General features: G+C 38.0%; 1 protein-coding gene across 1 annotated transcript; it reads right to left on the bottom strand.

Annotated features, from left to right (window-relative positions):
* Nucleotides 1-4,769: 4,769 nt before the first annotated feature.
* Nucleotides 4,770-10,495, bottom strand: LOC309491410 (uncharacterized protein). Its single transcript, XM_082160827.1, has 6 exons — nt 10,434-10,495; nt 9,801-9,916; nt 8,547-8,701; nt 5,837-6,029; nt 5,569-5,664; nt 4,770-5,036 (listed from the first exon to the last, which is right to left on the bottom strand). Exons 4-6 carry the CDS (start codon nt 5,954-5,956, stop codon nt 4,929-4,931), a joined length of 324 nt encoding a protein of 107 aa, XP_082016953.1. The 5' UTR covers nt 5,957-6,029; nt 8,547-8,701; nt 9,801-9,916; nt 10,434-10,495; the 3' UTR covers nt 4,770-4,928.
* Between the last annotated feature and the right edge of the window lie 1,291 nt (nt 10,496-11,786).

Genomic DNA, 11,786 nt, shown 5'->3' on the forward strand with positions numbered 1-11,786 from the left:
ACAATATTTAGTTCTCTGAAGCCTTAAATATGAAAAGGTTTTTGTTTCAGGATTAATGAGATGCGTTCGCTGTTTCTGATTTTCAAATTCATTGTGAATCACATTATAGCCATCAAATTCAGCACAGACACACGCGTTCACTTCAGTTAACACAGGACACATGGCCTAGAATCCCTTCATCTACAACCCTTTTACCTAAGTGTTCCAAATACACCCACAGCAAAACAATAGAATACATCTATATCACCTTTGCCTAAGTGTTTCAACTACACTTACAGTAAAGTAATCCTGTGTTTAAAGAATAAACTTTAAATTAGCCTATGTGCATGTTGTAGCACAAACAACCAAATTGTGTTCTATGTGCACGATGTGTTAAGCACAACTTCAAATTTGAAAATCCAAACAGAATCATTGCAAACATGAATATGTATCACATCATCCTGTTTTTCTCAAACTTGCTTTTAAACAAATGCATCGACTTGTCTTTTTGTTTAAAATAGAGTCTGTCAAGATTAGTTTAGGTTTAGTATAGGATATTAATGTTTTCAATGTGGCTTTTGGGCCTACCAGTAAGCCAGCATTTAGCATTAGTCTTGGACGCAGCATGGCTTTAGCATTTAGCATAGCCTTGAGCGTTTTGATTGAAAACAGCATGCCAATAGCATTTAGCAATAGCCTTAATATTGGAGTCTTAGCCTGTACATAATATCATCCTGTTTTCCCAAAATGTTCTTTTCATAAACAATGCATCGATCTGCCTTTTTATTTATAAGATCACGCGTTTTCCGATCGTTTACAAACTTTGATTTTTCTTTCTCTGTTTTCTGTTAGTTTGCTCATTCTTTTCACGTGTTGCTGGTTTCAATGGCCGGAAAACATGCGCCTGATTTTAAAACTTTTAGGCTTTACTTTTTCAGCTCTTCATCGAGTTATTAATTATTTGGAAGATGTTATTCTCACTTGTTTCGTTTCCTGTTGCTTAGGCAAAATAAGGAGATCTTTAAAATCTAATGCACAAGGGTTTTCATTCTTCATCTGGCTGCCGCATCACGTTCTAAACAAAGGGCTTTAATTCCGACCCGTAAACAATGCAAACATTTCTTCAACACTTCTATAAAGGGCAGAAAAAGTTTACTTACCATTGCGGCGGAAGAAAGAGAAGATGTTCAAACCTCTTGTTGATTTTAAAATCCCAAATACTTGCTGAAAAGGACATTTCTCGTGAAACTGTTTTGATCTGTTTTGAGATCACGTCGAGGTCACCATTTTGTAAGGCCTGCTATATTGGCCCAATCTGCCGGTTCGCCAATACACAGGGAAGGTTGTCACGTGTTCTGTCCTCACTCATGCAAAGTATTTGTTGGTTAAATTTGCAATACATTAATCATATGTATTTACTCGTTAATTCATCTGACTCCATAAATGAAAGGTTTTAATAATATCTGTGCCTCACTAAAAGTGAGCGAATGTTTGACTATTCCTTTTAACCATTAAATAAACAATGTCAAACCCAGTTGGAATAATCACATTGTAGCAATTTAATATTTCAGATATCAGAGATCAATTCCACAATCAATTCAAATATCTAGAACATGGTTATACATTGGTTACACCAAAGAATCTTACCCAGCTTGTACCTGAGATAGAGAGAGAGAAAGGGAAAGAGAGAGAGAGAGAGAAACCACCTATCCAATTCCACGTCCAGCCAAGAAGAAGAGACAGAGAGAGTAGAGCTGCACGATTAATCGTTAAAAGATCGCGATCTCGATTCAACCCCCACGCGATCTTAATCCTGCATTTCTACGATTCTGCCAATGATATTCAACGAGATAACGCGCTAGGGGTGGAACGGATCGCACTAGATTCGGTTCGGCACACATGTGATTCGCGGATTAAATGCTAACGTTAAATGTAACCATCATAGAGTGAAAGGTCATAATTTGGACGTGTATTGACTTGCCAATTTACACATTCAAACTATTTTAATCGCGGAAGGAGAGCCGAAAGCCGGGACTCGCGCGTGCGCACAGCCACACACACTCGAAGTGCAGTGAAAGAGAGGCGCGTTTCAGACAGCGCTCGAATGCAGAATTGATTCCTCTTTCGCGTTTCCTTGCCCTTGAACGGACACATAAACACAAAATTGTCAACATACAGGTCTAAATTACCATCTCGACGAGTATTCTCTCGTTTATGTCATATGTGAACAGCTGAGAAAGAAACGGCTATTTGTCCGTTTTTTTTCGGTCCGTGCAGTCTGTCTTAAAGTGACAGCACACACTTAATATTATTTATACTACAGGGCCGTTGAATGCTTGAATCTGATTGGTTGACGAACGTTCTAAGGTGTGCATTATTTTCAGGGAAACGCAAGGCTAAAGTAGTTCCAGGCAGGTCTCGACCGCATTACAGTTCCATATCACTTCGCGTAGTCAACTGTAATAACGGAAAATCGGATACAAATCATAACAAGAAAAAGCATTTCGCCCCGTGCGCTTGATCTGCAATTTTCAATGTCTAGCTTCACAATCAATAGAAACATGCAGTTTAATTTGAATAAATAAACTATAAAGTCCTATCTATAATCAATAGAAAATTAAACTGAATATAGGCTAAATAAATGGATAGTCCTGCAGCACGGATTTTTATTGCAGATAATTTAACAAATAAATAATTATTGATAGGCCTACTTGTTAAAAGGGCTTTGGGTTTCATTTATTTGGCTAGTCTACTGTCATCTGTCAATAATAGAAAGAAAAAAAGAATTAACGAATTCATTAAAACGAATTGAATTAATTAATAAATAATAATATTGACGCACATGCTTTTCTGTCTCATTATTGCAACATCTCTCTCTAATAACTGCATTAATAACTGCATAAAGCCGGGAACACACTTTAAGGCCGGTTATGAATGTAATTTGATAGCTACTTATATGACTGATCATGTCCAAACGCGTGTTCAGCGCGTTCAGTCTGTTCAAAGTCGGTGTTTAAAATCTGCTGCAGTCGATGAAAACAGTCAGAGAATGTGTCAGCTAGTCGTGTGACCCCAGCATTAGTCTGCTATCAGCGGCTCAAACCTCCGTTACTAACTCTACCTAACCCTAACCCTAACTCAGCATTAGTCTGCTATCAGTGGCTCAAACCTCCGTTACTAACTCTGAAATGACGTTTTGGAATTAGCAACGGAGGCATGGGATTAGACGCGTAAGAAATTAGTCCTACATACAAGAGCGTTTTAATGACAAAAACTTTACAAACGTCTTGAAATACATAATCTGAACAATGTTTCGAGGTGTGGTAACTGTAGTATAAGCGGAATAATTGACTTCAGGCCGTTGAATTATTAGAAAAATAATGCACACCCGAGGTGTAACAACTCCGCTTCGCGTCGTGACCGCATTACCACCTCGGGTGTGCATTATTTTTCTAATAATTCAATGGCCTGTCGTCAATTATTCCTTACGTATACTGTTTTCTGTGTCATTGATTTAAATAAAACAATAAAATACAGCTTTAACAAAGATTAAACTATATTCAATTTATACAATGACAAATGGTGTTATTTTACATTTAGGCTTAATTATTAATTTATGTACCTGAATATACTGTTAGACTTTGTAAACTTTGTTATTTAGTATTCATGTTATGTAATTTGTGTATTTGTTCTTATTTTATTACTGACTGTTCACTTGTTTTAAATAATGTGTGAACTTTATCAGTTAGGCTAGTAGTTTTTTAATGTAGTAGCTATCGAAAAACTTCAACTGAGCTTTAAGTAATAAATGAAAAGCAAAGTTATTATAAACTTATCTCAATTAAACTACAGTATGAGATGGTTAAAAACAAAACTGCTCAATCACAAAGTACCAGCGGCCAGACAAAACAAACGTCTATAAAAGCAACGCTATTCAACGCAACGCCATACCCAAAAATGTTGATAGTGTTTCTTGCTAAGAATCTTTAATAGGTCTAGCCTGGCGTAATACCTTTGAATGATGTCAATGTTTAATTGTCATTTTTTAATTATTTAAATATTACATTCTTTTTGTTTACTGCATTTATTTAAATTTGACTCAAGCAAGCATTTTATGTCTTATTTTGTTTCTATCTTGTTTGGTAACCTAATGTTCAGGATTTGTAGATCTTTAAAATAATAAAGCTTTTCAGAATCGTGAGAGAATCGTGATCTTGATTCCAAGCAAAAAAAATCGCGATTCTCATTTTAGCCAGAATCGTGCAGCTCTAAGAGAGAGCCAGAACACCTTCCTTTATCCTCTGACCAGGTGAGAAGGGGGATGGGGTGAGACCACCCTCAAATGGCTTCTATCCCACAGAAGGGGGGTTGCCTTATCTGGCATTATCTCTAAACCAGTTTCCTATGAACTTCTATAAACCTTATTTCCTTTTATTTTATCTATCTGGATATGAGATATCTGTACCACTCACTTTGAGACATTTCAAATGACACCAAAAGCATAACAGTCAATGTTGAATATTCACATTAAACCATGCTCTTGGGTGAGTTCCTAGTTTCTGAGAGGAAGAAAGGCTGTATTGGGGAGGTCAAATGTTAATTAGCCAGCAGGGCCCTTTTGTCCCATAAATCAGGCCTCAACCAGTATTTTCAGTCTTACAGCCCCATAAGGCCTAGACTGGAAATGTGTGTGTGTGTTAGGGCCCCATAAGGCCTAGACTGGAAATGTGTGTGTGTGTGGGGGCCCCATAAGGCCTAGACTGGAAGTGTGTGTGTATGAGCTTAACTGTGAATTCATTCGTTTGAGGGGAGGGCCCCATAAGGCCTAGACTAGAAATGTGTGTGTGTGTGTGGGCCCCATAACGCCTAGGCTAGAAATGTGTGTATGTGAGCGCTTGACATGCAGCATGAGGGCAAGACTAGAATAGATTGTGATGACAGAGTCGACATTACTCCTTTACCTGCGTGACGACAGCATCTTTGTTGGAGGCATCATGGGATGAGTGATCTGTTAGGGATGTTTTGGTCTCTAGAACAGAAGTCTGTTGCTTTGGCTCCTGGAAATCAGACAAAAAACAACAGACACCAAAGTTAACAAAAGTTAGCTCATGTGAAAACAGTTTCTCATCTAGCACAGCTGAAATATAAGAGCATACACTCGTCTTTTCTAGAGGTAACAGCAAGTGTCACAGCAGCAAAAAAGATGTTGCAATGCATTACATCCAAAATACTCATTCTGAACATGCAGCAGCTTGATCAGTGTTGAATTACACCTGCAATTACACTAGTTTAAATATTGACAGATGTTGTCCCAATGATGTAAAATCACTAAGTGTGAGATCCATACGGGAGGGCCCCATAAGGCCTAGACTGGAAATGTGTGTGTGTGTTGGGGCCCCATAAGGCCTAGACTGGAAATGTGTGTGTGTGTTGGGGCCCCATAAGGCCTAGACTGGAAATGTGTGTGTGTGTGTGTGTGGGGGCCCCATAAGGCCTAGGCTAGAAATGTGTGTGTGTGAGCGCTTGACATGCAGCATGAGGGCAAGACTAGAATAGATTGTGATGACAGAGTCGACATTACTCCTTTACCTGCGTTACGACAGCATCTTTGTTGGAGGCATCATGGGAAGAGTGATCTGTTAGGGATGTTTTGGTCTCTAGAACAGAAGTCTGTTGCTTTGGCTCCTGGAAATCAGACAAAAAGTTCTAAGAAACAGATCATGCATATGAGATCACATAGCTATGCATATATAATCAGGTTAATATACGATTTATAATGAACTACAAATTGTAGAAAACAGATGTAGCTGTGCTATTCAGCACTTTAAAATCAGTATAGCTAATATAACCAACTCACCTTTTTACGCCACGGCCATTGTGAATCACCATAGTTGTATTCGATTTCACTTCCTATTTCAATTTTCTTCACAGCAAATAGACACAAATGTGGCGTGTCGTTTACTATGATTTTTTTCATGGTGCAGTTTGGAGATTTGTGGTTGTCATTAATCAATCTTCCAAGAGAACAGTCTTCTTTGGATGCATCAATACTAAAATAAATAAGAAAACCACCCTTTAATTGTTTAACTACAATACCAAATTTCACCACCCATGTTGTATGGGCCGTTTGGACGACGACGCACATGCATTATATAATTGCATTGCATATAATGTGTGCTGGTCAACTAGTCTAATATAAAGAAACCCCTAGAACACAGTAAATAAAGATAAAAACATAGGAACATTGTGTACAATTAAGCTAATTTATTTATTTTCCAATATCCAAATATGATACTAAATACCACAGGGAAAAGAGCTTCTATTAGTGACGCGCTGTCTTTGCATTTGAACATTGCACATTTTAAACAGGACACGCATTAGCTGAATAAATGTTAGCCAATACAAACATTTATAGAAAACCGTTGACAATGAATAGACAGGAGTCCAATAATAGCATAATTAATCACTTATTCTAAAAATAATATGAAGTATAAGTTCAAAATCCGACATATAATGAGGGTTGTGTTAACAGTAAAACGTCCGTCATTTTACGAATTTTAAAAGCAGGGATGGATAATACAAAATGCTTTTTGATAGGAAAAAAAAACAAGAACAAAATTTAAACTTAGCCCGTCAATTTTCATTTTACAATGATCTTCTCTCTCTGTGTGCGCGCGTCCGTGTTTGTGAGAGAGCTCGAGCAGCACTGATATGGTACTTTTTAATCCATAAGTAGCGAACACGCAAGTTTTCATACAAAATAAATAGCATAATTAGGTACTTTAGTTGTAATTAACACAATAACGTAACACGTTTCTCAACACTGACAATGAATGAATAAATAAACGCTTGTTTCTCCAGACTCGCGCTTCTCAGTAGGCTAACGTTAATCCACAAATCACAGCAATTTCATAATCACTAAGCCATAGCGATTTCAAGATATATAGTTCATCATTACTTGAGCATTTTATTATTTGATGAGTATTTTAAGATAATCCATGCAATCTGTGTGATCATCGAATCCATAAGATTAAGTTAACTCAATCAACTTTCCACATCGAGGCCAGGCCGTTTACCTTCAGAATCAGGAGTCAGAAGTACTGTACTGTCCTCGCTCATGACATCAGTCAGATGTCGGCCGCGGGAGTGGAAGGGGGATCGAGCGGGAATCTTTATTGGTGTCGATTTTTAGTCTCTCTTTAATGATAGGCCTTACGCATCTGTCAATCATCCCCGCTTGCTATTTGGGGAATGAACCCAGCGCTATGATTGGTTGAACTCTTCTTCTTTTGCATTAGCTTGATTTGAGGACAGCGCGTGCACAGATGCGTCACCAGGTTTTTGCCATAGCAGTGTTTCCCACACATAGACTAATTCGTGGCGGTGCGCCACAGAATAAACACCGGCTGCCCACATATTGCGTTTCGTTATAAAAAAAATGTTTTACGCAATTTAAAACACACAGCGTACATTCATTCAGCTGCATTTCCTTTCCCTGCACTCCCTCCGTCTCTCTGTCACTCACGCGTCTCTCTCACAGGCAATTTTTTGTCTCACCAAAGCCTTATTTGATTGGTGAGTGATGTACATGACTGCTGCGCTTGCGATAGGCGCATATACTGAAAGAACGAGCAGAGAGAGAGGCCCGGTCGCGCTCGCGCACCCTCGCTGTCTTCAAACTGTCTTGATCTCTCTCTCGCTCCCTCGCGCATATTAATCAAAATCAATTGAGAATTGACACGATGGTAAAAGATGGGAAGACCGAAGTTTCACGTGGAGCATTCGGGTATTTTTTTCCTGAATTACTGCTGGGTGTTGTGCTAAAAAAAAAAAACTTTTACGTTGCCTTATCTTCTCTGAAAAGCGTTCCGCACATTCAGCTGACATAAACACTTTAAATAAACAAAACAAAACCTACCCAATGATGAAATGTTCTCTGTGTTGACAAATCTTGTGCGATGTCCTAACTGCCGGGATAATCACACGCGTTGTACAGGTCCGCTAATGACACGTCCGATTCGCGAACTAATGACTCATTTGAACCGATTCAACCAAAACAAATTTGTACTGTTTGCAGTAAATGCAGTTGGGTTGTCGAGGTCAAAACTCTAAATAAGATGTGAATCAAATAAACTTACTATAAATAATGTTGTCATTTTTTTACTCTAACACGTGAAGGTGTGAATCATTTTTGATTAATATTTAATATAAATTCTGTTTAACAGATTATTAACGCAGATTATCACCATCCCCACCCCACCCGCCACAAATTAATTTAAAATCTGTGGGAAACACTGCATAGACAGTATATAAACGTTTTTTTGCGTAGTTTAGAGTGACAAATCGTACCAGCGTACTTTAAAGTCAAAATGCGTATCTTCTACGCAAAATGCGTACAGGTTGGCAGGTCTGCTTATCATTGGAATTAACTGCTGCTGTCCACCAGCCACGTGCGATTAAAAGATTAGTCCTGCTGTTGTTCATTCATCAGCTACTCAATGTGTGTTGCATATCTTCATAGAATTTTCAACATCTCTACAAAACATGTAGAGTGTTTCCATGCTCACCACCAGTGACGCTTCTGCCACTCAAATTCGAACAGAAATGTGCTCTGTAACTCAGTGTAGTCTCTCGCCCGGCATTCTTCTGCTGAAATGAGTTCACCCCTGTACTCAAACAAAAGCTCCGGCTTCCACAGGCTGGGTAGCAAACACTCCTCTACCTATGAGGACAAACCATTAAAAATATATTTAACTGGAAGAAAAATGTGTTGTCTTAACCCTTCACATACAGATGTGGTATAACCATGTCAAAATGATATTAAAGCTTACTGCCTTATAATCAGGGTATTTGCAGGAATCATCACTTCCAATGTAATACTTTTTAATACCATTTTTAAGACATTTCCAAAACATTTAAGACCTGCACATCACTTTGACTTCTATGCAACATCACCCTGCTCAGCAGAGATATATGAAGGAACAATGGACATTTTTGGCTTTAAACTAACTATAGTGGAGTAAAGGTCAATAGAAGTATATAGGAGACCAGATTATAGCATTTTAAGTAAGAAATACTACAGAAATTGAATGGACATCGAAAATAAAATTAAAAATATGCAGTTTTATTTAATGTATTAATTAAATATGCTGCAAAGGCTATTGGGTGAAGAGCAGTGAGTGATGCTCTATTTGTCTTTTGTTTGATTACAGTGACAGACAGAGCAGACCTGTGTATTAGGCTGCTTTCCCTTTAAGACTGAATGCACGGATCCAATATAATGAATGACGTGACATCCATCCGATTTTCTACCTATTGTTTACATTCATTTAAGATGAAAGTGTATTTAATGGGTAAAGCGCAGAAGAACTGAAGCAGGTTCATTGCAATTTAGCATTTTAAATAACATAGCATTTATGTACACAAATACATATTAATAAATTACATTTTGATGTTTGAAAGCATTTTATTACAGTCTATGTTTGAAAGTCTCTAGGTTTACACTGGCACGCGCATGCCCAGTGTTGGTTAAAGGTCACGTGATCCGCGTTTTCAGTTTTAATGTGGACGGAGATCAATTCTAATACGCAGCTAAAACACTGGTGTGGACGGAGATCGAATTCGTTTTAATTCTCCGTTTCTAAACTAAAACGCAGTAGTGTGGATGGGGCCTATGATTCAGGTTATTAAAACACAATGTGGACACTTTTACCAAACCAATGCTAATTTATCATTTTGCAACTACAAAGACATGGATTATCATGTAAGCATATGCAAACAACCAGTACTAAGAAATTAATGTGTAATATGCTGACCCATACCTTTGTTACTATCGATAAATCGCTCCATAAACCCAGGTTTGTCCCTCAAAGACAGAATGTGTGTCCTGGCATCATCAACAGGCCTTATCCTCGTCTTCCTTTTCAACATTATGGTGCTGAAAATAATTACACATACACAATAAAAATAAATTAAATTAGCATGGGGAAAAAACGAAATGTAGCTTGCACAGGTCAGACAACAGATATAACACAGAAATGATAGTTAAGCTAACTTAGATCTATTCAGCCATATTGTAAATACTGTAAGATATAGATCAATAAACAGATAACGTTAGTCTGTCAGCTGCACGCGATCTGCCATCATGTCTGATCAATTAAAACATGAGGTAAAAAAAAGTCTGAAATCGTTGTCAAACCAATACATTAGTGGATTTTTGCAAAACTATAAAGAAAACGGAGTCGAATTATCATGTAATGCAATAAAATGCTTCTTACGCAGCCGCCATTATAAGCTATCGATCTATCACGCATCACTTCTCATAACATTATCAGCTATGATCTGAATAAAATGCTAACGTTACATCATTAACTATCATTTAGTTGCGCTACGAAATTGAGTAAGAATTGAAACGAATATCATGTAACGTTACAAAGTCAAATAACTTCACCTACCTCTTTCTCACATGAAGAGTGCTGTGCCGCGTGTTCAGAGTCGAAGCGCGTGGAACTTCCGGTTTAAAATGCCATCCGTGGGCTTTTAGCAGCTAATGTTAGCCATCTGATTAAAACCTTACTTCATTAAGCATTATTCTGTTCACACGACTAGAAATACACATGAAACTATATCAAATGTTTAGTTAAATACTATAGGATTACAGCAAACTGTTGCTTAGTCTACATGAAGTGTTTCTTCCGTTGAAACAGAATCAAAACATGAGGAATTAAAGATTAAAACCCAGTAACAGTGTGCGTCAGTGCGTCAGTGCGTGAGTGCGTGGGCGCATCCAATAAAACTACACGGCTCCTCCCTCCCTCTCCGTGGGCCTTTCTCATTGGCTAAAGCCACACACACATCCGGGAGTGTGTATCTGCTGCAATACCACGTTCCCAGCTACAGGGGCGATAGAGAGCATACACACTTACACACTCAAAACTGCTTTTTATCACCTTGTGGGGAAAGTGAAAAAAAAGCATGAGGCATATCAGCAGAGGCTACTGAGGCAGTTTACGTTGAAATCGGTGTGGGGCCCACAAAGTAAGAAATACAAGTACACACACACACACACACGCACACACACACACACACACACACACACACACACACACACACACACACACACACACACACACACACACACACAATTTTATTAAGAATAGCACACACACACACAATTTTCTTAAAGGGGTGGTTGATTATGATTTGACTTTTCTAACTGTAGTTAGTGTGTAATGTTGCTGTTTGATCATAAACAACATCTGCAAAGTTACAACACTCAAAGTTCAAAGCAAAGGGAGAGATTTAATTTTAAAGAAATTGTTTTTCAATAAATTAATTTGTTTTAAGCATAACCCTCACTGAATTTAGTTTAATTTATGATATAGACATGATATAGACTCTCACACACACACACACACACACACACACACACACACACACACACACACACACACACACACACACACACACACAAATGTTATTTCATCTTTAGGTGTAGGTGTGAGCGTGAGCGAGTGTGTGTGTGAGGGTGTACACACACAGGTATTTTGAAAAGTATTTTATTTTATTTTAAATATAGATATAAACATTATTCTAGTTATTAGTTATATAAGTATATCTAATATAAATCAAATTAAATAATCCTGATCGAGTAATCACAGGTTAAAACTCGTGGATTGGGTTTGTAATGTAAACACGCTGACAGGGAAAACCCGGCGACTGGATTCCGGACTCTGAACTGAGAGAGAATGAGGAAGTTCAGGATCAGGAGTGTGTTTGTTCTGAGGAAGTTCAGGATCAGGAGTGTG

This window comes from Leuciscus leuciscus, assembly GCF_965113295.1.
Source record: "Leuciscus leuciscus genome assembly, chromosome: 2".
Classification (NCBI taxonomy): domain Eukaryota; kingdom Metazoa; phylum Chordata; class Actinopteri; order Cypriniformes; family Leuciscidae; genus Leuciscus; species Leuciscus leuciscus.